The sequence below is a fragment of the Eretmochelys imbricata genome, chromosome 2 (genome assembly GCF_965152235.1).
Source record: "Eretmochelys imbricata isolate rEreImb1 chromosome 2, rEreImb1.hap1, whole genome shotgun sequence".
NCBI lineage: Eukaryota > Metazoa > Chordata > Testudines > Cheloniidae > Eretmochelys > Eretmochelys imbricata.
The window spans coordinates 14,879,370-14,905,335 of NC_135573.1; the positions used below are offsets into that span (position 1 = coordinate 14,879,370).

Sequence of the window (25,966 nt, forward strand, 5' to 3'; positions counted from 1 at the left end):
CCGGGGCTTTTTCCGCTCCTGCAGCCCCAGAGCCTGAGAGAAAGGGCCGGAGAGCCCGCCGTTTTATTGCGCAGTCAGGGCGGCTGGGACCCTGACTGTCCCCAGCTAGGGCTGCAGCCTCCCCGCGGCGCCCGGCTGTGACGGCCACGCGGCGCCCCGGCGCTGCACGAGAAAGGAGGAGCGAGCCGTCAAGGCCCAAGGCAGGAAAGAGTCGCGCACGCGCCACTCAACGACAACTCGGACGCCAGCGGTTGGACGGCGCGCGCCTCCCCCTAGTCCCTCCCCACCTTCCCCCCTCCCCTCGCGTTCTCCATGCGACGTCGCTGAGCAAGAAGCCGCCGTGTCGGACGCGGCAGATTCGCCATAATCCGCCACCTCGCTTTTCTGACCCCCCATTAAAAATAATAATTTCACAAGGAGCGGGGAAGCCCGCGGGTCGCCCGGGTGGCCTCGTCCACTGGGACGGAAGTGCTTTAAAAAAACCCACCGTGGCCTTATTTCACTACTACCCCCCTCCCGCGACCGACTATGGAGGCTCCGGCTGCAGGTGAGCGGGGCGGCCCGGGTCTAAATGTGAGCAGTGGGGGAGGGGAAGGTGCGCGGAGGGATTCTATCCTGGGGAGGGGGAAGCATAAAAAGTAGTCCCGTCTGGTAGCCGTTTATTTTATGATCTATCCGCGTATGAAGTAGTTCCCGCACGTCTTATTCCCAGCGCCCGCATGGCCCCTCTTTCCTCAGCCAACGACCCCCCCCGGAACTCCTCCAGTCCCCTCCCCCCCACCCTCTGGGCCGGCCTCACGGCAGCTGGGGAGGGAAACCGGCCCCCCAGAACCAATTAACCCTTGGGGGAGCTGCTGCTCACCAGGCCCCCCTCAGCCTGCTCCTGCCCCCCGCTAGTCAGCTGACCTCCTGCTCCGAGCCCCCGATCCCGCCCCTCCGCGCCAGAGCCTTTGGGGTGACCGACGGGCCTGCTCGCCGCGGGAGGTTTTTCCCCCGTTTTGGGGCGGGGGGGGGACGACGGATGGAGAGGGGCAGGAAGAGAGTCTCCCTGCACCCCCTCCCCGTGCCCCTCTTTGGGGCGGGAAAGGACCGGCCCCTGCCGCGGCACTGGGGCCTTTGCCTTTCCCAGGCAGGGGCCGGGGGAAGGCCCGCCCCCAGGCCGGGTGGGGCTTCTTTCTGCGCTGGGAAGTCCACATATGGGCCGGGGGAATCCCTTCCATGTGGGGAGGGGAGCGAGCCTTTCCCGCGTGTGACTTCCAAGCCCTGGCTTCGGGTCCCCCGCGCCCCCCTCTGCCTGTCGGAGCGAGCTGGGGCAGGAAGGCTGGGTGGAGTGGGGTGCTGAGTACTTCCCTGCTGCCTGGAGATGGTGGCCAGGAGTCCCTCCGCTCCTCCCCACGGTATTGTGTGCCCCGCCATATGGTGGGAAGGGGCGGACGGACTCAGGTGGCCCAGGAGGGTTTTTTGGCATATAATTTACTCTTAAGGAAGAAGTGCTGCTAAATCTCTCTCTATAACGAAGCTTCTGTGTTGCTAGAAGTATTTTAGAGACGGCCCAGCATTGCTTACATTGAGATTCGTAAGGGTACCCGTATCTACCAAAGCCAGTGGTCTGAACCAGGGGAGTGCAAACTAGGGCCCATGGACCAGATCTGGCCCGTCAGGGCTTTCAGTCTGGCCCCCCGGGATTGCCAGCCCCATGGCACAGCGGGGCTAAGGCAGCCTCCCTGGCCCCGCGCTGCAGCTGGTACCACATCCCAGTGGCCCCTGGGGGAGGGGGGGCAGAGGGCTCCGTGCGCTGCCCTTGCCTGAAAGCACCCCCCCCCCCACTCCCATTGGCCAGGAACGGGGAACCGTGGCCAATGGGATCTTCGGGAATGGTACCCGCAGATGAAGGCAGCGCGTGGCGGAGCCATCTGCCCCAGCCCACCCCCAGGAGCCAGTGCCAGACATGCTGGCTTCTGGAGTGGCATGGGGCCAGGGCAGGAAGGGAGCCTGTATTAGCCCCGCTGTGTGCTGCTGCCACCCTGGAGCCACTCAAGGTAAGCAGTGCCTGGCCGGAGCCCGCACCCCAAACCCCTCCTGCATCCCAACCCCCTGCCCTGAGCTCCCTAACCCCCTGCCTTGAGCCCCCGCCACACCCCTTCTGCACCCCAACCCCCTGCCTTGAGCCCCCTCCTGCACTCCGCACCCCCACCCCCTGCCTTGAGCCCCCGCCGCACCCCTCCTGCACCCCATCCCCCTGCTCTGAGCCCCCTCCTGCACATGGCACCCCCTCCCACACTCCACACTTCCTCCCGCACCCTAACCCCCTACCCCAGCCCTACGTTTATGGCCCTGCATACAGTTTCCCAATCCAGATGTGGCTCTGGGGCCACAAAGTTTGCCCACCCCGGTCTAAACTGCTTAGAAGGGTGCCAGAAAAAAGCAAAAAGTAGTTTCTAACGTTCATGTGTGAAAATAACTTACAAAGGGGAATAACTATAAAATGTCCTGCTAATGTGTACTGAACTGGTGTCATTTTTTGTATTTCAAATGTCTATAAAAAAGCATATTATGGCTATCTTGTGCAAATAGCAGAATCAATCTACATAATGTTACGTGAGGGCATAGATTAAAATTGGAGATATGCCCTGCATTATGATCGCAGTTCAAGCGTGTTTGGGTGCCTTGAACTTGACTTTCAGACAACTGTTGTGCAGAATTCCTACAGTTCCAGGTGATTTCAGGTAGAATTATGGATACTCTGCACTTCAAAAAGTCAGGTTCAAGGCATCTCAAGTAGGGTAGCCAAAAATCAGTGGCCAGTTTTGAGGATGTTGGTTTATTTTCTTATGAGCGTCTTCAGTGTATTTTGCTTCAGAAGGCAGTACCTTGCAGGATAGGGTCCCTAAAGTGTAGAATGCAGCACCTGTGTTTGACCACAAGAGGTTGCTACTAGAACATGGAATATAACTTTTGTTGTCTATGAATGTAAGATAACTATAACCTTGTAGAACATTTAGTTAGATGGTGCATGTTCTTAAAAAATTATATGAGAAAAGGTACATATAGTATAAACCAGATATTTATATCCTAGTGTAGATATTTTGTAGGCTCTTTTAGCCAGTTGTTGTAACAATAGGATCTCTACCAACATTATAATCCACTATCCTATATACTAAGAACTTAACTGTTGGTTATGTCCCTTGATAAGTAAATGGATCTCTTTAAACTGTAGCAGTGTGCATACAGACTTGATTTTCTTGTATGAATTTTGTCACTTGTGTCGATTTCAGCCATTTTTAAAAGAATGTTTGCTACATTTGATTCCTACCTAAATTGTTTCATGGTCAGATGAAAGCAAGTACTAAGTATCAATTTGCTTTGCCATCTTGACAGGCAAAAGCCTCACTTTCTGTATGTGATGAATAGGCCACATAAGTTTTTCATTGTTTAAATTTCTTGGTGACAAGGTGTATTGTATTGCTGATTTTGAGATGTGGCATTGGAGTTTTTAGACTTGAGTCATCCTGTCTAGACTAAACAAGTAATTAAATATTTTTTTTTCATCCAGTTCTGAAGTCTGTATAGTTCAGGCAGAATGTTTTTTAGGGGTTTTTTTTTTTTTTATATGAGAGAGAATGTACTAACTATTGGGCTACAAGGTATCTATGGGTTTTTCTTTGTTCCTCCTGTTGAAACTGTTCCACTTTGTATAAAACATTGATTGCAGCAGGGATTGGAACCTAGATATCCCAGGTGAGCATGTTAATCACTGGGTTATAGAATCATTTTCACTTTCTCTGACCCAGACACCTCACCACCTCCTCTCAGGTCTCCCACATTCCAAGGAGGATTAAGCCACAGTGAGCTAAGGTCACTTCAAGTGAGAGCATCTAGGACTTTTTGTACCTTTAGTTGGTTCGTTTATAATTTTCCTGAGAGTCCGTGTGTAGATAAGCCCTAGGACTCCCAATGTAAATGTAATGTAGACAAGGCTTTTGTAAGAATCAATAGGAAATATGGCACCGTTTAGTGTCCTACAGGATGCGTAGCATCTTTAAACTTCTTGCTGAAGCTTTACTTGTGCGGAGCTTACTGATTAGAAAGAATGAAATGATGATTTTCACCACACCAAAGAAAGAGAACTAAAATTAGTTAATTCCAGTATTTTCCCTCAACTTATAACTCTAAAGTGTTAATGGGTGGTTGTGGGGAGGAAAGGCCTGAAGATCAAATGTTTGGCTAAGTGTCTGCTCTTGAGGCAAATGTATGGGTAACTGAAAATCATAGTTGTTCCAAGCTCCTTTTTTGAAGGATGGAAAAATGCAATTGGCACAATTAGTTGCATTTCATCAAGATTATGAAATACTGCAGATGGTCTGAAGGTATAAAAATAAGTGCATTAGCATATTTCAATATTTTGAAGAAAGTCTGACTTTTCTTTGTGTATCTATTTTAACCTGCTTATTTTCTATGTGGAATACCCTGAATACACAATGGCTCAGCAGCAAGCCAACAAAACCCACAGCTACATAGTAACACATATTTGAATACAGATTGCAAATATGCAGAAAATAGTGCTCCTCTCTGACAAACCAAGAATGGTTTGCTGCCTTTTTGCTATGTCACTTTTGTTAATGCGTTCGGAGTTGAAAAGGGGTAGCATAATATGTGATACTACATATATTATAATTCCGTATATGTGCATTCAAAATATAAGTCTATTTACTTAACACATCACAAAATTGTTCAGTTCTTTTTTATTTTCAACTAAAATTATTGGCTTGTTACTCCTGTGTTAAATATTAGTATGAAACTTGGATACTTCTTGTTTGAGCTAAAGTAGTTACACCAAAGAAAAAATTGTTTATATTCATGTGTGAGTCCCCTCTCCCCCTTTTCTGGAAAACCCTGTAACGCTGCCTGCAGTGACTCAAGACTGTGAGCACCAACGTCAGGGTAGACATTAAGAGCAAGGCCACAAACCCCAAATTAGTTATGAGTTCTATACTTAGGCCTTGTCTACATTGCACAGTTTTGTCATCAGAAGGCAGCTTCTGCTGACAGAACAGTGGAGGTGTACGCACTACGAAGCTACTATTGGCAGCAAAACTCTGCTGTTTTGCCGACAGAATAAAACCACCTTTAGAAGAGGCATAGAGCTTTCTGCAGCAAAGTTAAAGTGACAAAGCATCAGTGTAGATGCTGCTGTTAGTTATGTCGACATAACTGGCCTCCCCTAGTATCCCACAATGCCCACCACCGTGACTGCTCTGCTCACTGTTTTGAACTTGGCTGCCCTGCAGGCATGCACCCCTCACCTTTCAAAGCTCCAGTAAGCTTTGACATTCCTCAGCATGGAGAGCTCTCAGCGGTGCTGAAGATGCCGGTTATGGTGGCTGAGAAGGCTGTGGGAGAACTCGGAGGGAATCACAGAACCATCAGTATGGAATCAGCAGGCAGGCAGAGCAGACTGTTGCTGCAGGAGTGACAGGTGGGAGAGACTGCTGCGCAGTGCAGAGCCAGGGGATGATGTGAGGGGTGTTCCCTTCCCCCAGGCTTGGTTGCCTAGGCTGCTGTCTGAACTTAGAGACAGCATGCTGACCCACTGTCTTTCTCACATACGCTCTCGCCCCACTACAATCTCTCTCATGCTTCTCCAATACATACTCTGTTTCTGTGTCTTCCCTCCCAATCCACACACACACACACACACACACACTCCTTTCCTCCCTCCACACTTCAGTTGAAAAGCAGCTGGCAATCTAGTAGGATGCCCATGGAACGATGGGATTGAGAAACCTGCATCATGTGACGCTGTACCTGGCGCATGAGGCATTGCAAACCCTTTCCAAAGAACCCTGCAGCCAGCTGCATGGTGGGATAGCTACCCACAGTGCACTGCTCTTTGTGTCAATCCAAGAGCTGCTAGTGTGGATGCGCTCTGCTTACACAAGGAACATAGTGTGGACATGCAACAGCGGTTTAATTAAAGCGGCATACATTTTGTCAACAAAACTCTAGTGTAGACAAGGCCTGAGATGTTCCCAACCAATTATCAAGTGTGAGCTCCTCAGGCACGATAACAGTCTTAATATAGAGTCACAGACAGTCCCCTTGGGTACTCCAATCTATCTTGCCACCCACATGAGCGTACCTTTGTGATAGATGGTCTCTTACACCAAGAATAAGAGAAATAGTCAGGCTACTCCCAGTCCCAAAGGACCAGTCATGCACCCCAAGTCAGTTGCACCTTAGATCTTACCCCAAACACAACACTTGTAGCCAATCCTATAATAAACTATATAAAGATTTATTAAATAGGAAAAGGAAACCAGAGAATTATTTAGAAAGTTAAAACAGGTAAACATAGATACACAAATGAGTTGCAATCTTACATTTAAAAAGGTAGTAAAAGCTGCTATAATCAGATTCTATATGTCCTTTAGGGCTAATTCAGGCTAAACTGCTGGGGATCTTTCTCTTATGCTGAGAAACATTTTGCCCCACAGAGTCCGAGCAGCACACAAATACCAACTTCCTTTTCTTTGTAGTTTTATCCCCCTTCTGCTGAGCTGAGCTGCAAACTCAGCTGATGGGAGGAGTCCACTTGCCTGACTCACTTTCACAGGGAGGAGAGCAGAACAACAGAAGTCTTTTGTCCTCTTGTTGATAGTATGTAGGGAGAGTCCAGTTGCAGAGTGCCACTGTCAGGGTTCCTCCCCCACTCTGAACTCTAGGGTACAGATGTGGGGACCTGCATGAAAAACCTCCTAAGCTTATCTTTACCAGCTTAGGTCAAAACTTCCCCAAGGTACAAAATATTCCACCCGTTGTCCTTGGACTGGCCGCTACCACCACCAAACTAATACTGGTTACTGGGGAAGAGCTGTTTGGACGCGTCCTTCCCCCCAAAATACTTCCCAAAACCTTGCACCCCACTTCCTGGACAAGGTTTGGTAAAAAGCCTCACCAATTTGCCTAGGTGACTACAGACCGAGACCCTTGGATCTTAAGAACAATGAACAATCCTCCCAACACTTACACCCCCCCTTTCCTGGGAAATGTTGGATAAAAAGCCTCACCAATTTGCATAGGTGACCACAGACCCAAACCCTTGGATCTGAGAACAATGAAAAAGCATTCAGTTTCTTACAAGAAGACTTTTAATAAAAATAGAAGTAAATAGAAATGAAGAAATCCCCCCTGTAAAATCAGGATGGTAGCTATCTTACAGGGTAATTATATTCAAAAACATAGAGAACCCCTCTAGGCAAAACCTTAAGTTACAAAAAAGATACACAGACAGAAATAGTTATTCTATTCAGCACAATTCTTTTCTCAGCCATTTAAAGAAATCATAATCTAACACATACCTAGCTAGATTACTTACTAAAAGTTCTAAGACTCCATTCCTGGTCTGTCCCCGACGAAGACAGACTATAGACAGACACACAGACCCCTTGTTTTTCTCCCTCCTCCCAGCTTTTGAAAGTATCTTGTCTCCTCATTGGTCATTTTGGTCAGGTGCCAGCGAGGTTACCTTTAGCTTCTTAACCCTTTACAGGTGAGAGGAGCTTTCCCCTGGCCAGGAGGGATTTCAAAGGGGTTTACCCTTCCCTTTATATTTATGACAGCCACAATAGTCTTTCTGGTATCAAAAAATCTTTTGTTTTGGAAAGGGTGTAACACTTTTTATTGAAGATCAGCCCTTCTTACTAATTAATATCTCTCTCTTGTGTGGTGATTTACCTGGTCACAGAGGCTCACAATACAGCTGTTCAAATATTACCTGAGGGGTACAGATGTTGTGAGATTATAGAATGCTGTGAGTTGCTGCATGCATCAAAGTCTAAACACTAAACACATTCTTATAATTCAAATCCTTTTTTTAACTATCTAACATGGAGGTGAGCCAGACTGTTCCAGCTACGTATTTGTCAGTGTTCAGTTGAGACATGGGGAGCTTGTCATGAACTGGCACTGGTCTGCCAGTGTCACAAACCCCAAAATTGTAATTCTAGGTGTTTGGAGCTGAAAAGTCTCCTTTTTGTTTGTAAGTAGTTGTTACTAAAAGCATAATTTTGTAAGGAGAGCTATGTGTTGACCTTTTGATATAATGAAAAGCATCAGTAGTTATACTGCACATGAGTTTTGAACATCAATCCTTTTACGTTTATTTGCTCAGTCAGTGATCCTTATGTTAGTGTATTATCATTTTTTCTGTTACAATACAAAACTGCAATATGAATAATAATTCTAGCCTTGTTATATTGTGTTCAACCAGCTGCAGATTTTAGGTCAGCAGCGGTGGGTGTGTATAGGAAGCAATGCCAAAATAGCAAAGTTTTGTGTTTTTGTAGCATGATGCAACAAAGTGCAGAAAGAAACTGATCACTTAGGGTGTGTCTACACAGCAAAGAAAAACCCGTGGCTGGCCCATTCCAGAAGACTTGGGCTGTGGGGCTGTTTCATTGCTGCGTAGACTTCTGGGCTTGGCTGGAGCCTGGGCTCTAAGCAACTGGTGGGAGGGTCTCAGAGCTCGGGTCCCAGCCTGAGCCTTGAATTCTACACAGCAACGAATCAGCCCCACAGCTCGAGCCCCACAAGCCCGAGTTGGCTGGCATGGGTCAGTTGTGGATTTTTCCTTAGACCCACCCTTAGTGTTTTTACAGCTAGGCTTGCCAGAGGCTGCATTGGCATGCCCTGCTGGTAGATGAGTTATAACTGGACCATGTTGCACAGGGCAGTATTGGTAAAGTATTCATGAGAACACTGATATAGTGGCAGATGTTAATTTGCAGTTAATATATAGGTCTTTGTAGAATATTTAAAATTCCTGCTTAGTTGTCATACAGTGAGTTCTCTGTGCAGTACAGTTCACATGCTAAAATGTATTGTGGTAAAACTCTGTGGGATCTGTTCTTCACTCAGTCCACTATCATAGCTGCTTTTACAGGTGTGAGCACTGAGAGAGATTTGGAGCTGTAGCTCACGTTGAGGAACTTAGACCTATTGGAGGAGGGATAGCAAGAATATTGCTGCCAAAAAAGTTTTGTTATGTATTTCCAGTTATTTTGTGTTTGTGATTAACATTTTATTAAGCTCAGAAGCATCTCTTCTCATTCTTGGCTAATCCCACATTATTTTTAGGCTGTACTCCCTGGATGTGCATGAAAGCAAAAAGGAATTTGCGTGCAGTGGTTTTAAGGGTTTTCAAACAGGAAATCTAAAAGTATTTTTATAGGTCATTTATCTAATGGTTGAATTATTGAGTGTTGTGTTTTATGTCATTTAATATGTGCTCGAAAACGCTGGAATAGAGCAAGTAGGGGTGCTGTGTCCATGCTAGGTAGCACAAGTACTTGCCTGCCTATCTCTGCAGGCTGCTGAAGGAGTGAGGAAACTGGGAGGAGCTGACCTTGGGGAATTAGGGAGGAGTAGAATGGCTGAGGAGTGGGGAGCTAGGAGGAGCTGGAAAGAAGCAAAGGGAAGCTAGGAAACAAGGTATGGGGAACTGAACCAGAGACATGGCTGTGGGATTCATTGGGAAGTTGGGAGATGCTGAACTGGAGAGCTGCCAGCTGTGTTGCTGGAGCAGAGATTGTTGATCCGTGGCTAAGGCCTTGTGTACACTGTGGCTTAGTTTTCACTGCCAAAAAGGTGTATGTTTACAGTGACATAACTATCTCACTGTGAAATCCTAGGGGAGACAAGGCACTGTAGCTTTTACTGTGATGTGGTTAGGCAGGCTCACCTATGAGAGGGGCATAGTGTTTACCTTGCCTGCTTATATCATGGTAAAAACTACCAAGTTGTGTCCACTAAGATTTTCCAGCAAGATAGCTAATACAGGTTAATTATCACACTGTAACATAGAAACTGAAAAGCCACCGTTTTTGACACTGAAGACAAAGTCTAAGCTTTTAAGTTGACCTGCTAACTCGTACGAAAACTACAAACTGCTTTGTTTTCAATAAGATTTTAACTTGAATAAAGAACACACTTTTTGCACACTAAAGCCAGGCATAAATGGAAGAATGGAGAAGCAGGGTTGTGGGAGGTACAAGAAAACAAGTATCCTGTGGCTGTGTAGGTGAGTGAGCATAGAGGTGTATACATGTAATTTAGGAGTATGTGGCTAGGTATAGAGAGGGAAGAGTAAGAGAACTTAGTAGAGGGTATAAAAGACATTGGGGAGGGGAAAGAAAGGGAAATACTGAAATGGCACATATATATGCTAGGATGCAAACAAAACAGTGGAACTGAAGAATGGTGTAAATTAAGGAAGGAAAGAGTTACTAAAGAGAGAAGAAAATATGGACTGAAGGAACTACAGTAGAACCTCAAAGATATGAAAAACAGAGTTACAGACTGACTGGTCAACCGGACACCATGTGGAATGGGAAGTAAGCAATCAGGCAGCAGCAGAGACAAACAAACAGTAAATACTATATTGTGCCTGTATTGCATCTTAAAGGTAGGCACATCTGCGCTGCCTGTCCCCGCCCACCACTCGCCACATGGAGGGCAGCCACTTACAGGTAGGAGGTGAAGATGCTGAATTTCACAGGCACAGCTGTGAGCCCTGGAGCAGGCAGAGGAGGATTAGTGCTGGGGATGGGTCTGCAGCTTTCCTGTAATCCGGGGCGCAGTTCCCTCCTGGGAAAGAAACTTCATGAGCTTCTGCTGGAACCTGGCCTGGAATGTTTGCTGCTGGAGCCCAAGTTCCTGCCTGCATGCTCCGCTCTGGAGGAGCAGCTCAGTTTTAAAGGGCCCCAGCCTGCACCGGGTGCCCACTGATGCCATGGTGTCCCGGGTGCCTCACTCATTACCCTTGCAGCCAGGGGGTAGAACCAGCTGCCTGTGCACACCCCCCATCGCCGGGCAGCCACTTACAGGTAAGAGGTGAAGATGCTGAAGTTCGCAGGCACAGCAGTGAGCCCCCACTCTGAGCAGCCCTCCCAGAGGAGCATAAACGTCTTGTTCAGAGTTACGAACATTTCAGAGTCATGAACAATCTCCATTCCTGAGGCGTCCATAACTCTGAGGTTCTACTGTGTACAATACAATTGGGAGGAAAGACACAAAGGTGTAATGTGATCTTGGGCATATGCCTAAGTTTAAGCATGTGCCTAAGTGCATGTAGGATCAGGGTCTTAATCCTGAGGTTAACTTTGCATTTAATTATGGAGTTAGAGTTGCTTTTGTCTCCTACAGAACTGCAAGAAGTGTTGTTAGATATATACCTTTTAAAATATTGGCTGTGTTGATAATTTTAGGTAATTGCTTGGGATACATATTACCAGGATTTGTTTGATGTATTGGTATGTGTGCAGGTCCAGCCTTATGTAAAATGGCACCCTGGGCGAGGCTGTACGTGGAGCAGGGTTGGGGGGTGGAGCTTGGCTGGGGGCAGAGTGAGGCGGGGAAGCGGGGGCTAGGAGCAGGCGGGCGGAGTGGAGGTGCAGGTAGAGTGGGTGATGGGGGTGGACTGGGGCTGGAGGTGGAGCTGGGGGTGAAGCTGCAGGGAGGGGGATGGAGCAGAGATGCAAGCCGCGCAGAGAATGGGGGCGGAGCGGGGCTGGAGATGGACTGTGGCTGTGAGCTGAACATGCCTCAGGGGCGGAGCCAGACAAGGGCAGCAGGGAGGGGGGATAGTTATTGTAATACCCTCTTGACAGCACAACCCCCCCCCCCCCATGGCGCCCACGTTGACTACTAAGGCTGGCCTTGTATGTATGTGTAAGTATATATAGAGATAATATACCTCTTTCTTTCTGCCAAGCAACAGCCCTGGACGAGTTTAATTTCAGTGAGTTTTTTCCCATATAAAATATTTTAAAATGGTTACAATTTGGTTAAAAAAAAAATTCTGGACTGTTCCCATCGTATAATCACCGTGGCAGTCTAAAAGCATATTTTGTGATCTTATCTCAACCATGTTTTTTAAAATGAAGCTCTGTTGTAGCTTTGAAAAGTTTTGAGTGTTACGTGTTCGAGACAATTTTTTTGTGGTGCTTTAAATCAAAAGGTAGGGAAGTTGTCTTGTGGTTAGTGGAAGGGACTGGGAGACAGGAAACCTGGGTTCTGTGCCAGGGTATTCAACTTGCTGTATAACCTTGGGAAAGTCACTTAATCTACCCATGCCTTATGCTTGATCAGTAAAATGGAGATATTTTTCAGACATTAGCTAATTAAGCCTTATCACATCTCTGGGAGTTAGGAAAGTGCTTGAGATATTTGGAAGAATAATATGAAGACAAAGTATAGAAACAGCTTGTTTATAAATTGTATTTGTTACTTGCTTAGTTTGTAATGTTGGGTTTTTTGGAGGAAGGTTGTTTTTTGTTTTTGTTAATTCATTTTGGCAGTTTTTTCATTTAAAATTCGGTTAAAATTTAGGTTTATGTCACTTGAAGCTTTTTGATTATTAAAATAACACAGCTATCAAATATATTTAGCAAACTGAATACTTCTTAATATTTTTGGCTGATAGTCATATTATTTGTTTACCGACATAATTAATTTACGGTTTCTTTGATTCTCTGCATACTTAATTTCTGTCTAATTGCTCTGTTGACTTCCCACCTAATTAATTATCCACTGCTTAATCATTGATTCTGTGCAGACTTAATTGACTTATTGCTTATTTGATGCATTACACTTAATTGACTATTTAATTAATCTCCCTGTTTCTTCGCCACCTAATTAGCACCTGGTTGATCAACTGTCAGTTGCTTACTCATCACCTAATTGTTTAAGAACTATGATCAGCACGCTTATTCTCCTGCTGCCTGGACCGTGCCCTCCACCTCTGCCCATTCTTCCTAACATTCTCCTTGTTTTCACTTCTCTACTCCAGTTTTATTGCCTTATATTTCCCTTCTTAATTCACATCCAGCCTCTGCATTCTACTCTCCTGGATATTCTGTATCCACAAAAAGAACAAGGAGTCCGGTGGCACCTTAAAGACTAGCACATTTATTTAGGCATAAGCTTTCGTGGGTAAAAAACCCAGATGCATCTGAAGAAGTGGGTTTTTTACCAACGAAAGCTTATGCCCAAATAAATTTGTTTGTCTCTAAGGTGCCACTGGACTCCTCATCATTCTACTCTGTGACATTTCCCCATTACCACAATCCACACTCTTCATTGCCACCCTTTCTGTCCTTTGGCTCCATATATTCCAACTTTTCCTTTACTTTATGGTGTTGGTACCTTTTTTATTATACCATGTCTGATATCATCTTGTAAGCTCCTTGGGAGAAACCCTGTTTATTATTATTATTGCCAGACACTTATTTCACTTTTGGGTTTCTGTAAAATATATATATATATATATAATTATTTGACTGTTTTGTTTATGCACTCATTAGTCTTCTGCTAGCAGCTGGTCACTCTTCCTCTAGCACTCTTGCTGTTAAGAGTGAGAGGGGAAAAAGATGACCCCCAAAGACACTTACCAGGAAAATATAAGAAGGGATGAGGAGGCAGTGGAAAGTGGGCCAATCAGTCAGTTTTTCCTTTCCCCAAAGATTCAGGAAGGGGAGAGCAGACCAAATGGAATCTGAGTATCAACTAGAAGATAAGACTCCAGAAAGTGAATGTCATCTGAATACTGGAGCATTCGTCTCTCTCTGGTAGCCACTGCATATTAACTTTTTCATTTTTGCTTAATGTTCATAGGTATTTTTACTCTGCATAGCACGAATCTTAAATACATATTTACATTTAGGAAGAAGAGTTTTGACCTACTGAGTAAATAATATGCTTCATCTTATAAAATGAATACATATTAAGCAAGTAGAGTGGAATCTATTCAAGGAGCATTTCTGTCACGTACGTAATACGCATTTTTAAAAATTGCCATAATATGTATGTGCCCAAGACTGCAGAATGGCTGGGAAGGAGCCATACTGATCTTTTGAGAACACATTATGTACTTTAAATAACAGCTTACATACATAATTTAATGAAACATAATTTTAAGAGTTTTCCTGCAACATATGATGTTAAAGGAGTTGTAGATGTATGCTCTGTGCATTAGTTTGAGAATAATACAACTATCTCCAAAGACAAAACGAGAGGATGCTGTCATTAAAAAAAAAACAAAAAAAAAACAAAAACCCAACCCCAAAAACAAAACAAACAAAAATACCCCCGCAAGAGTAAAAATAATGCACACAAGTCCAGCAGCAGAGGGGAGGCTATCAAGTTTATTGCACTGAATGCAGCATGTATGATACTCCTGGGGGAATTCTGTGCCACTGTACAATGCAGAATTTTACAGAAATTAATGTTTTTGGCCCACCATTTCCTTTCCGTGACATAAATGGGCTGCAGTGCTACTGGCTACCACTAGGGTCTGCTGGACCCAGGAGAGTGCAGCTTGCACATAGAAGACATTGCCGGGGGGAGGGAGGGGGAGATGGCGTGAGAGTAGAGAGTTCCTGGTAGCTGCAGTTACCCACATGCCCTGAGGGAAGGGAGATGGTGGCGGGCAGGAAACTCCACACAAGCCTGGGACCCAGCAACAGGCTGTTTCTCCCTCTGGATCCCTTTGTGGTAGGGGAATGGGTGTCTGGGATGGGGGTGGGGGTCATGGCTGGGCTCGGGGGGGCAGAAGGGGGTTGTTGTCTGGCCTGGGGAGCCAAGGGGGGAGGGAGGCTGGTGTCTGGGCTGGGGGACCACAGCTGGGCTTGGGGGGAGAGGGGGGATGGCTGTCTGGCCTGGGGGGTCTACGTCTGGGCTCTGGAGGGGTGGAGGCTGCTTGTCTGGTCGGGGGGGGCTGTGGCTAGACTCAGGTGGAGGGGTTGTGGGTGTTTGACCCCCTGGCTGGGCTCAAAGGGCGGGGGGGCAGGAGGAGGGAGAGAAACAAGAACTGGGTTGTCGTAGGGGTTTCTTTAACTCTCTACTCCTGGGGGAGTTTTTCTATTTGTATTGTTACAGACATACTTGCTAACAGGTATTTTGAAATAAATTACCAAAATAATTGAAACTGACGTGATTATGTAGTGTTATTTTGACAAATAAAATTTGCAGAATTTTAAAATATTGGGTACAGAATTTTTAATTTTTTGGCACAGAATTCCCCCAGGAGTAGTACAGTTATTTGCCTTGTGGGCAGGTGTCATACGTGTGCATTTGTGCACGTAGCTCATGGCCCTAAGAGACTGAGTATGGGCTCCTGAGACCAAAGTGATGGAACTGGCAGAGTTAAGGGAGACAGAGAAATACATAGGGGAGACTTTCTGGGACACAGCAGAGCAGTCCCACCCCAATCTGATGTTCTCTATGCTTTTGAAAAGGATGAAAGTCTTGGGGGAGGAGAACATCAAGCTAGAGTGGAGGGAAATGATCCCATAGTTGGGACCCTCCTTCCAGATGATTTTGTGGTATCCTCTCACACTGAGGATATCCCTCCAGGGGAAGGAACTCCTGTTATTAGGAAGAGCCAGGTAATAGTAATGTGGGATTCAGTTGTTAGAAATATGTATAGTTGGGTTTTTGATGACCAGGAGAAGCACATGGTGAATTGCCTGCTGGGTGCAAAGGTTGCAGACCTCTTGAGACATCTAGACAGGCTTATGTACAGTGCTGGGAAGGAACTGGTGGTCGTGGTACACGTAGGACCAGTGGCATAGAGAGAGGTAGGAGAGCAGTCCTGGAAATCAATTTTAGGCTGCTAGATAAGAGATTAAAGTCCAGGACCTCCATGATAGCATTCTCTGAAATGCTTCCATTTCCATGCGCTGGGCCAGTTAGATAGGCAGAACTGCAGGTCTCAATGTGTGGATGAGACGATGGTGATCAGAGGAGGGATTTATGTTGATTAGGAAGTGGGAAACCTTTTGGGAAAGAGGAGCCGATACAGGAAGGCTGGGCTCCACCTAAACCAACATAGAACCAGATTGCTGGCATGTAAAGTTTAAAAGGTCATAGCTAGGTCCTTACCAAATTCAGGGTCCATTTTGGTCAATTTCATGGTCATAGGATTTTAAAAATAGTAAATTTCATGATTTCAGCTATTTAAATCTGAAATTTCCCGGTGTTGTAGTTTTAGGGGTCCTGACCCACAAAGGAGTTGTCAGGGAGGTTGCAAGGTTATTGTACGGGGAGTTGTGGCACTGCTTCCCTTACTTCTGTGCTGCTTCTGGCGTCGGTGCTGCCTTCAGAGTTGGGCAGCTGGAGAGCGGCGGCTACTGGCCGGGAGCCCAGCTCTGAAGGCAGAGCCACTGCCAGCAGCAGTGCAGAAGTAAAGACAGCGTGGTATGGTATTGCCACCTTTACTTCTGAGCTGCTGCTTGCAGCCGACACTCTCCGGCCGCCCAGCCCTGAAGGCAGAAGCGCAGAAATAAGGGTGGCATGGTATGGCATTGCTATGCTTACTTCTGCTCTTCTAATGGCGGGTACTGCCTTCAGAGTTGGGCACCTGGCCAACAGTCGCCACTCTCCGGCCACCCAGCTCTGAAGGCAGTGCAGAAGTAAGGGTGACAATACCACAATTCCCTCTAAAATAACATTGTGACCCCCTGCAACTCCATTTTGGGTCAGGACCCCCAATTTGAGAAACTCTGGTCTCCCCCGAGAAATCAGTATAGTACAGGGTAAAAGCACACAAAAGACCAGATTTCACTGGGGGAGACTAGATTTCATGGTCCGTGATGTGTTTTTCATGGCCGTGAATTTGGTAGGGCCCTAGTCATAGAGGAATTTTTAAAATAACAGCTAGGGGAAAGCTGAGTGGTATGGAGAAGCTCATGGGATGATCAGTGGGACATGATAATACCAGGGTACAAAATATATAGGAATGACAGAGTAGGTCTCATGGGAGGTGAATGGGGAGTGACAACTGTATGTGAAAGAAAACAGAGTCAAATATGGTAAAAATCTGAAATGAATCACACAATACCATAGAGCTTGAAAAATGTACTGAACACCTACCAGTTGGAAGGTGAGATTTACTAGTTAGAGGCAGATACAAAGGATAAGTGAGTGGGAGATGAGGTCCAGGTGCGTAAACCCGGTGTGACGCTCAGCTTCCCTTGCCATACAGAGCTGTTAACTGAGGGTAAGATGCTGGGATATTTATCAGGGTGCTGTCGCTGGAATCTGTTCAGGACGCCATCTTGTATCATCTTTTGACTAGTCGGTGTCTGATAAGCTTGAAGTGGAATCACACAGTGATACAGAAAAAGAAAAGGAGCTTTTAATTCTTTTGCCCCTTGGAAAGTGTGTGTGTGTGTGTGTGTGTGTGTGTGTGTGTGTGTGTGTGTGTGTGTGTGTGTGTGTGTGTGTGTGTGTGTGTGTGTGTGTGTGTGTGTGTGTGTGTGTGTGTGTGTGTGTGTGTGTGTGTGTGTGTCCATCCGTATCTCTCTCCTGGCTGTGAGGAGATGGAGGGGAGGAAGTGTTCTCCTTTACTTTGCTCTTGACTTACCTAATGTTGTTTTCTATAAAAAATACTAATTTAAAACTATAATGTAGTCCTCCTCGCAGTTGATGATTAGCTGGTTTGGGTAAAAAAAAATAATCTGAGTGACTAGTAGGTTTTTAAGTAAACTGTTGATGTCAGAAATGTTAATGATTCTCTCTCTATTTTTTAGGAATCAATTCCATCTTCATGTGTAAACTTTGTAACTTATTTTCACCGAATCAGTCAGAACTGTTGTCTCATGTCTCTGAGAAGCATGCAGAAGATGGGATTAATGTGGATGACATTGTTATTCCTCTCAGACCACTTACAGCACCCGCAAATACAAGCAAAAGTGGAGAAGGTACTGGCACAAACTGACGGGGATGCAATTTCCAATTACCAATTTAATTTTAAAAAAAAATGTGCTGTGATGACTAAACTGTGTATAATTACATGATTTGTTTCTGTAGAGATCAGTTGTCATTACTTAAAACTGAGTTTTGTTCAGTACAAAATGGATAGGAAAAGGGACTTGGAAAAACTCAGCATGTGCTACAAGATGATTATATTGGTTTATTGATTTTAAATGTCAAGTGTTTCTCAGCCTTCTTCCTGAAGCTTTAATTTGGAGCTTTGTGACTAACATTGTCTAGCACTAACGGTGGAAACAGTTAAGTTTGCCTAGACAATCAGCCAGCACATCAGGAAAAAAGCATCTGCAGACTTTGCCAAGGTAGCTGATTGAATGTTGCCTCAAGATGTCTGTCTAACTCTGTGTGATTTCCATTTCAGATATCATCACTCTATGCAAAGATGGAAATAGCATGATTCATAATTTATAATTGTGCATAGACACTAGTGCTATTAAATTAAGCCATCCAATAGTCAAAGGTTGAATTAGTTACACAAAATAATTATCATCAGCTACCCATGGTAATAAATGTAATTTCCTCCACTGCTGAGAGTAATTGCAAATCTTTGTGATAATGTGGGGGTTAAAATAATTCAGATTTCATGATAGCACGTTCTTTCTTGAGCCCTAGCGGACAACTGTTTTATATTTTTGGCTAATCCTTTATTTTACAGAACTACCAAGATTTTGTGAATACCTGGTCATGTGACTGCTAAATTCTATCCAGAGTATATAAAAACATATTTTTTAAAAAACATACTGAAGCCAGTTTAAATAATACTTTTCATATCTATAGCATATGCATATGGTAGGTCTTCATTTACTAACTAGCAGTCTGGATTGATGGCTTTATAATTGGGTTAAATCTACACAGAATGAAGATCTCAGGCATGCGGAATACATCTTCCTTCGTCATAGTTTTGTTCCCAGTAACTCTTCACAAATTGTAGATAGTATCTCTGAACACAGTGAAACTTACTTCCATTTTACAATATATATGTATTTTTTAGTATTTAGTTTTGTGAACTTTTTTTTGCATGTGTGGCAGGGACTGTCTGCATTTTGTGTCTTGTAAGGAGCTAAACACACTGTCAGTGCTTAACAAATAATAAATAAATAAAGAGGTATCAGACTTATGCAGCTTTACTTAAAAAATGTTGCCATCACTACTTTGCATATCTAATTATGATGAAAAGTAGCAGCTGTGCTATTTTTTAAAGTTGTCTTCTCATAAAGCTGTCTGAATAATTCTTTTCTGTTAGCCTTAATTTGCTTTGTCTAGACCATATGGCTGCAGCTTTTTCAAATTACATATAACAACTCCTACCACCCATAAGAATATTTCAGTCTTATTAACTGAGTTCCCCACAACTTAAAGATTTTCAACCCATATAAGTATTTGCTCCTCTACTGTAGATAGCACAAGCTTTTTGTTGTAGTTTTCAGTAGTCTGTTGGAAAATGTAGGATATTTATTGCACTCTTCACTGGAGTGAGGTAAGGGATTTTGTGGGAAATATTCCTTCATGACATTACATTTTCCTTTCCTGTAGTGAAATCTACAGTGGACAAGGGAGTGAACGTCTTTTTTCTTATAAAATTCTGCTCAGTCAGGCCTGATGTGCTTCTCTTCTGTGTACTTCAGCCAGGTTAATACTATAACAGATGTGACTGGGTATGACTGAGTGCTGGTCATCTAGAAATGACAATCTCTTTTAAGTGCTTGTTGAGTGATATACAACAACATTGTACTTTGCTAGACAGCGTGGTCTGCATTGTAAGAATAGGAAAAAGCCAAGGTTATTACAGGTGCCTGAGTTGGTGAATGTTGAGGTTTTATTGGAGCCCTCTCTGGAATATGTACCTTTTAGGCATTCTATCTGAGGAATAATTAATGTTTTTGTAGCATTATGAAACTGTAAAATACTAGGTAAGCACTAAATATTATTATTATTATTGTTACTCCCTATCTCAATTTTATAAGATCTATATGCTTTCAGTAGTTAGATCATGCTGCCTTCAACAATTAGTTTTATCTTAACCATTTTTATCTTCAGTAATACTGATTTTTACATTTTTATATCGTCTCTTGTTCAAATGGGTCCCAATACCCTTTGACAAATGTTGCTACTGATAATACAGATTACTCATAAATATTGCTGTGTCCAACACTGAAGTACAGACATCTCTGATGTGGAAAATGGCAGCCATTTAAGTAAGCCTGCATGACAGATTAGGATACACTGCTTCTTTTCAATGCAACATCCTCTCTAAACTTATCTTTAAGGCCACCATCTTCTAGCTCAGTAGTTCTCAAACTTTTGTACTGGTGACCCCTTTCATGTAGCAAGCCTCCGAGTGCGACCCCCCCCCCTTTTAAATTAAAAACAATTTTTTATATATTTAACACAATTATAAATGCTGGTTGCAAAGCGGAGTTTGGGTTGGAGGCTGACAGCTCATGACCCCCCATGTAATAACCTCATGACACCCTGAGGGGTCCCAACCCCCAGTTTGAGAACCCTTGTCTAGCTCTATGGGAGAGGTATCATGTATGTATTTGCTGGTGCTGTGGGGCCTCTGTTCTTCTGCAAATATAAATATTAAGTTATAAGAATAAGACAAGCTTTTCCAATTGAAACTCCAGGGGAAATTTAGATGAGGCAGAACACATACTGCCCACATTGGAATTTGGCCAGGATTCTTGAGTTAACACTAATAAACTTACAAAAAGTGCAGTGCAATCTTCTTCTAGCAAAAGGTCAGGGCCTCTTATTTTTTGTCTCATTTGAAAGACACCCTCTGCCCTTCTAACACCATGCTAAGGTGTTTGTTCATACCAACTCAAGAAAGAATGCCATCTCATGAATCACCAGGATCGTTTTCTACGCTACCTAACCCTGGTTAGGCTGAGATCCTTGAACTGCCACTGCATCAGCATGGTTGGTGGTATAAGGGGATGCAGGTTCAGATTGTCACTACATAATCTACATATTACATAGGATTGAAAGAGGGGTGAGAGGTAGAGAGACAGAAGGAATGAAGAATAAACTGATGCACCTAAAATGTACAATCTTTTCATCCATTCATTAAACTGTCCCCCACAGAATAAAAAAACAAACCCAAAACTTTTCTCCCAAGACTTGTGCTCTCTGATGCACAACTGATTTTTCATTAAACTTTTCTGTTAAGTTGTATGGTACCATGTAATTCTGTGCTAAAATACATGTCTATGTACAAATTTGCCACATATATGTAGTCAGCCGCATAGCCAGGTGGAGGGAACAGGGGGAGCAATCCAAAAAAGAGGAGCCACCCGCTGCGGCGCTTTTACTCACCCGGCGGCAGGTCCTCACTTGCTCTGGGTGTCTTTGGCGGCACTGAAGGTCCTGCTGCTGAGGTGCCGCTGAAGACCTGGAGCACTGCCGGGTGAGTGCATCCAAAATATTTCACTATTGAGTGGGTTGGGGGTGGGGGCAGGGCTAGTCTTGGAGGTAGTCAGGAGGCCATGTTGGTATCTCTGAATTATTTATTGCAATACAACACAAATAATTCCTGGACTTTTTACAGTGCTCTGTATAATATGAGTCTGTACTAGGGAAACTTCAAGGGAATAATTCTAAAAATAATTTTTCTGAACAATAACACAAGGGGATCATCAATAGACATATTTTGGACAGCACTGTACACATGTTCTGAATTTTTTCAGGTTTCAGAGTAGCAGCCGTGTTAGTCTGTATTCGCAAAAAGAAAAGGAGGACTTGTGGCACCTTAGAGACTAACAAATTTATTTGAGCATAAGCTTTCGTGAGCTACAGCTCACTTCATCTGATGCATTCATTCAATTTTTTCAGACAGTTGATCATTAAATTGACTCATTTTAAGAAGTCTGTGTGAATAATTTCTGGAAAACAGCAGTCTAAAAATAGTTTTATGTAGTTTATTCCATTAGTCTCTTTAAGTGTCATCATTTTTTTTTTTTTTTTTGGTCTGTGGGGATTTAATTATATATCATGGAATGTCTTCCCAACATGTTCTCATCTGCATCCAATACTGATCAGCATGAAGATTGCTATGGAGAAGCTTGTGGTGCAGGGTAGAAATAATCAGAAATAGCTATGGATTTTTAATGAGATATTATTGGGGGTATTTTAAGGGATGCCATTGTCTTGATTTTTTTAAAAAAATTACTAATTTAAAAATGTTCCAATTTCTCATTGAACACCCTTTAAATAATATGTCCTGATTTTAAACAAATAAAATGTTAAATGATCTCTCTGTTCCCCTGTTGATGTTAAGTATCTTTTATGGCAAGGGTTAAAACTTGACTGACCTTTATGCTATTGGTAGAATGCAACTGACTCTACATAAAGTGATGTCAAATGCACAGAGGAAAAAGAAGATTTTCTATTTTTGTTTTTATTTGTTATAGCAATGTCGATGTAGGTTCAATATTATGAATGGTAGAGGGCCAGTGTGGTCAGAGAGGCATTTGGAATTTTTGTCTAAGTGACTGCAGCATTATTCAACATCACACTTAGAAAAAATAACTCATACTGCGTAACTGTTTGAAATACAGCCTTTTCAGGAAACAGTAAAGTGGAAAGGGAGAAGAGGAAAGCTTTTACAGACATCTAAAGCCTCTCAGAATTTCCAGGTCATGATTAATTCATTTAAACCAAAATTTGTGTGAGCTCTCATGTTCCAGGGTATTCTGCTACCAAGAAATTATCAACAAGCCCCATAAAAATATTTGGGAATCTCTGCAAATCAAGCCCCATCTCCCTTGATGGGGAAGGGACGTTGAAGCCTCATTTGGAGGGAGAGTGCTTGACCTTACCCACAAACTCCTTGACTCATGTATCCAATCATTACCTTAAAGGCAGTCCTGCATTCCAGAGGCAGGAACTACTACCAGACCTCTAAAGAGTTAGACTACGTAGTATCTTAACTGTTATTTCATTTTTTTAAAGTAAATGTAAATTTAAAGAAAGCAGACAGAATAAAATACATCTCTTAAAATGTTAGTCATCCAAGAAGAGTTGTCCCTCTTCTACCTACTGCTTGTCTCACTTGATTTCTTTTTGGATAACATGCTTAATAAGGTTTTGTATAGTATCCTGAAGGTGGTGGCTGTTATGGAAGAACAGTAAAAGCCTTATGGAAAGAGAGAAATGTAGCTTTATTAACATATTAAATCTCTAGACTTACTTATTTCATAGTAACCTGAGCTTCATCCAAATCTATACTCGGTGTGTTAGGTTTGACACATGAGGCCCATGAAGACCGTTTTATCAATAGATACAAGGAGAAATTTATTTATTTATTTATTTTGGGCGGCATGTTAACGTGTTTAATTCAAGGGGCCAAATATTGATTGCTACACTTGTCTCAACTGACATGACCATTAAAGGTTGTGTGTGGAGGTACATGGAAAATTTTGAGGGCCTCCAAACTGCCTGTCTTTTCTTGACGTCATTTTTAATTATTGGAAAAGCTATATTTTCACTTGATTTGGATAACCTAAACCTTCAGAACACAGATGGTCAAGGGCTGTTGAAGGTAATGTGCAAGAGTAATTTTTTGTCCTATTTACAAGGAGGTTTTCTGGGCTGTGCTTAACATCTAATGCTTGAGGTACTCAGTGAAAACTTTACTGTATTCCTTAAACAGTCAAAACTGCAACTAGACACAATGTTTTCCTCTTCCCTTGAAAATAGTAAAATGATTACTGCTACCCTGTATTTCCTTCCTGCTCATTTGGATTTTGAATAAGATGCCTTCTTTTCCTTCCATAATTTCTTGTTCTTTCTTTCCCTCTTCTCTTCCCCCACTCTCTCCCATTCTATGTGACTTCATTTATTAATTATTTTTCATATGGCCTAGATTAACCTACTTCATGAGATTTTTGCCCCATGTATTTGAAAATCATCATGACTGTCCTTTTAGCATCTCCTTTTTATGTCATTTAAGAATTTTACATTTACATGTCAGTCTCAATTTTTCACAAAGAGGATGGGCTTTGGCTTACACAAATACTTGATAAAGAGCTTTAGACAATCATCTTAGTTGTTATTACCACTTTGTGAAAGTTCTTGGAAGGAGAGCAGTGGAAATCGAAATTTCTCTGTAATGAGCTCAGTTCAGATTTAACTTTTGGAATGTATTTTAGCTTGAATGATACTCAAAATGTCCTAATTAAAGCCATTGGAATGGCAGTAACTGATTGACTACTTTGCACTTCTCCTTCTGCAACCACAAAACTTCTATTTTATGGCTTTTCCCTCTGTTTTGATCATGTACAGCTTCAAAGAAGAGGTGGAAAGAGAAACAGCAGTAGATGTGTAAAATTCCAAGCAGAATAATCTAATAGATTATTCCTTTTTTTTCACAACAGCATGAAGAGAATAGCAAGGTTTTGAAACGTATCTAATTTAGACACTTAGAATTAAAGGACCTCTCCAGTATTGCCTCCATAAATGTACCTTAAAATCCTGCATGCATCTTTTTTGTTTGCTTGCTTTCCCTGAACACTTAAGTAAGGTTATTGGCAGAATATAAGATTTTTTGGGTGCTGGTTCATTGTTCTCTTCTCTGTGATATTTTAAAGATCACTGGCTGTGCTTTTATGCCGCCTTCATTGCATTTGTCACAAGTCAAAGTTACTATGTGCTATAATAAAACTCCGAATAGTCTTTTAACCCTTCCGTTAATTCCAAAGTGCTGAAGAAGGCTCCACCTGTTGTAATGTTGATTCTAAATGGCACAAGGTGAACTCTTCCAGACACATGCACTGATTTTTCTATAACTCCCAAGAACCTTTCTTGTCTGGTCCATGAATCCTGCTGAGAAGTACAGTAGATAGAGGGTTTTTTGAGTCTGATTCTTCTCCAGATGCTCCTGCCCTTATATCCAGAGTCCTCTGAAGATCCAGATGGGATATAACACCCTATCATATGCCCCTCCTCTCTGTTAGCATCAATGTGGGTAATCTCACTTAGTGTCAAGCTAGCCCCACTATTCTGGGAAAAGAAATCGACAACCTAAAAATATAAGTGCTGCCATACTGGGTCAGATCATGGTCCATCTTGCCCTGTATCCTGTGTCTGGCAGTGGTCTGTACCAGAGCTTCAGCAGGAGTGTATAGAACAGGATAATAATGGAATGCTTCACCACTGTCTTCTACTCCTTCAGGGAGTCAGAGGTTTAGAGTTGCCCTGAGAATGGGGTGGCTTTGCTGACCATCTTGGGTAATTGACCTATCCTCCGTGAATTTAGCTATGATTAGTTTTTTAACCCAGTTATACTTTTGGCCATCACAACATCCCATGGCAATGAGTTCCACAGGTTAGTTGTGTGTTGTGTGAAAAAGTACTTCCTCTTATTTCTATTAAACCTGCTGCCTGTTAATTTCATTGGGTGACCCCTGGTTTTTGTGTTGTGGAAAAAAGGGTAAATAACATTTCTATATTCACTTTTTCCACACCATTCATGATTTTACAGAACTCTGTCATATCCACCCTTAGTTGTGTCTTTTCTAAGATGAACAGCACTAATCCTTTTAGTATCTCTTTGTATGGAAGCCTTTCCTTAACTTTAACCATCTTTGTTGCCCTTCTGTGAACCTTTTCCAGTTCCACTACATCCTTTTTGAGATGGGGTGTCCAGAACTGGACACAGTATTCAAGGTATGGGTGCACTGTGGATTTATATAGTGGCATTATGATATTTTGTTTTCTACGTATCCCTTTCCTAGTAGTTCCTAGAATTCTGTTAGCTTTTTTGACAGCCGCTTTTTTGACATTGTGGATATGTAGTCAGAGAACTGTTCACGATGACTTCAAGATCTTTCTTGAGTGGCAACAGCTAATTTAGACCCCATTGTTTTGTATGTATAGTTGGGATTATTTTGTCCAACATGCATTAATCGCACTTATCAACATTGCATTTCATCTGCATTTTGTTGCCCAGCCCCACCCAGTTTTGTTAGATCCTTTTTAACTCTTTTCAATGAGTTTTGGACTTAACTATCTTGAAAGATTTTGTACTGCGGCAAGCTTTGCCAATTCACTGTTTACGCACATTTCCAGACCATTAGTGAATCTGTTGAACAGGACTGGTCCCAGCATAGATTCTTGGGGGACCTCATTGTTCACC

At 43.2% G+C, this 25,966-nt stretch overlaps 1 protein-coding gene across 4 annotated transcripts in view; it reads left to right on the forward strand.

Annotated features, from left to right (window-relative positions):
• Positions 1 to 347: 347 nt before the first annotated feature.
• Positions 348 to 25,966, forward strand: part of ZFAT (zinc finger and AT-hook domain containing) — a 140,117-nt gene continuing 114,498 nt past the window's right edge. The window contains exons 1-2 of one of the 4 annotated variants that reach the window (XM_077809760.1): positions 348 to 547; positions 17,589 to 17,759. In XM_077809760.1, the coding sequence (XP_077665886.1) occupies positions 529 to 547; positions 17,589 to 17,759 (190 nt within the window). In that variant the 5' untranslated portion in view covers positions 348 to 528. Of the gene's footprint in view, positions 548 to 1,992; positions 2,040 to 13,559; positions 13,626 to 13,728; positions 13,825 to 17,588; positions 17,760 to 25,966 lie in introns of those variants that run through there. The other 3 variants (XM_077809762.1, XM_077809763.1, XM_077809761.1) reach the window with 3 other exon arrangements.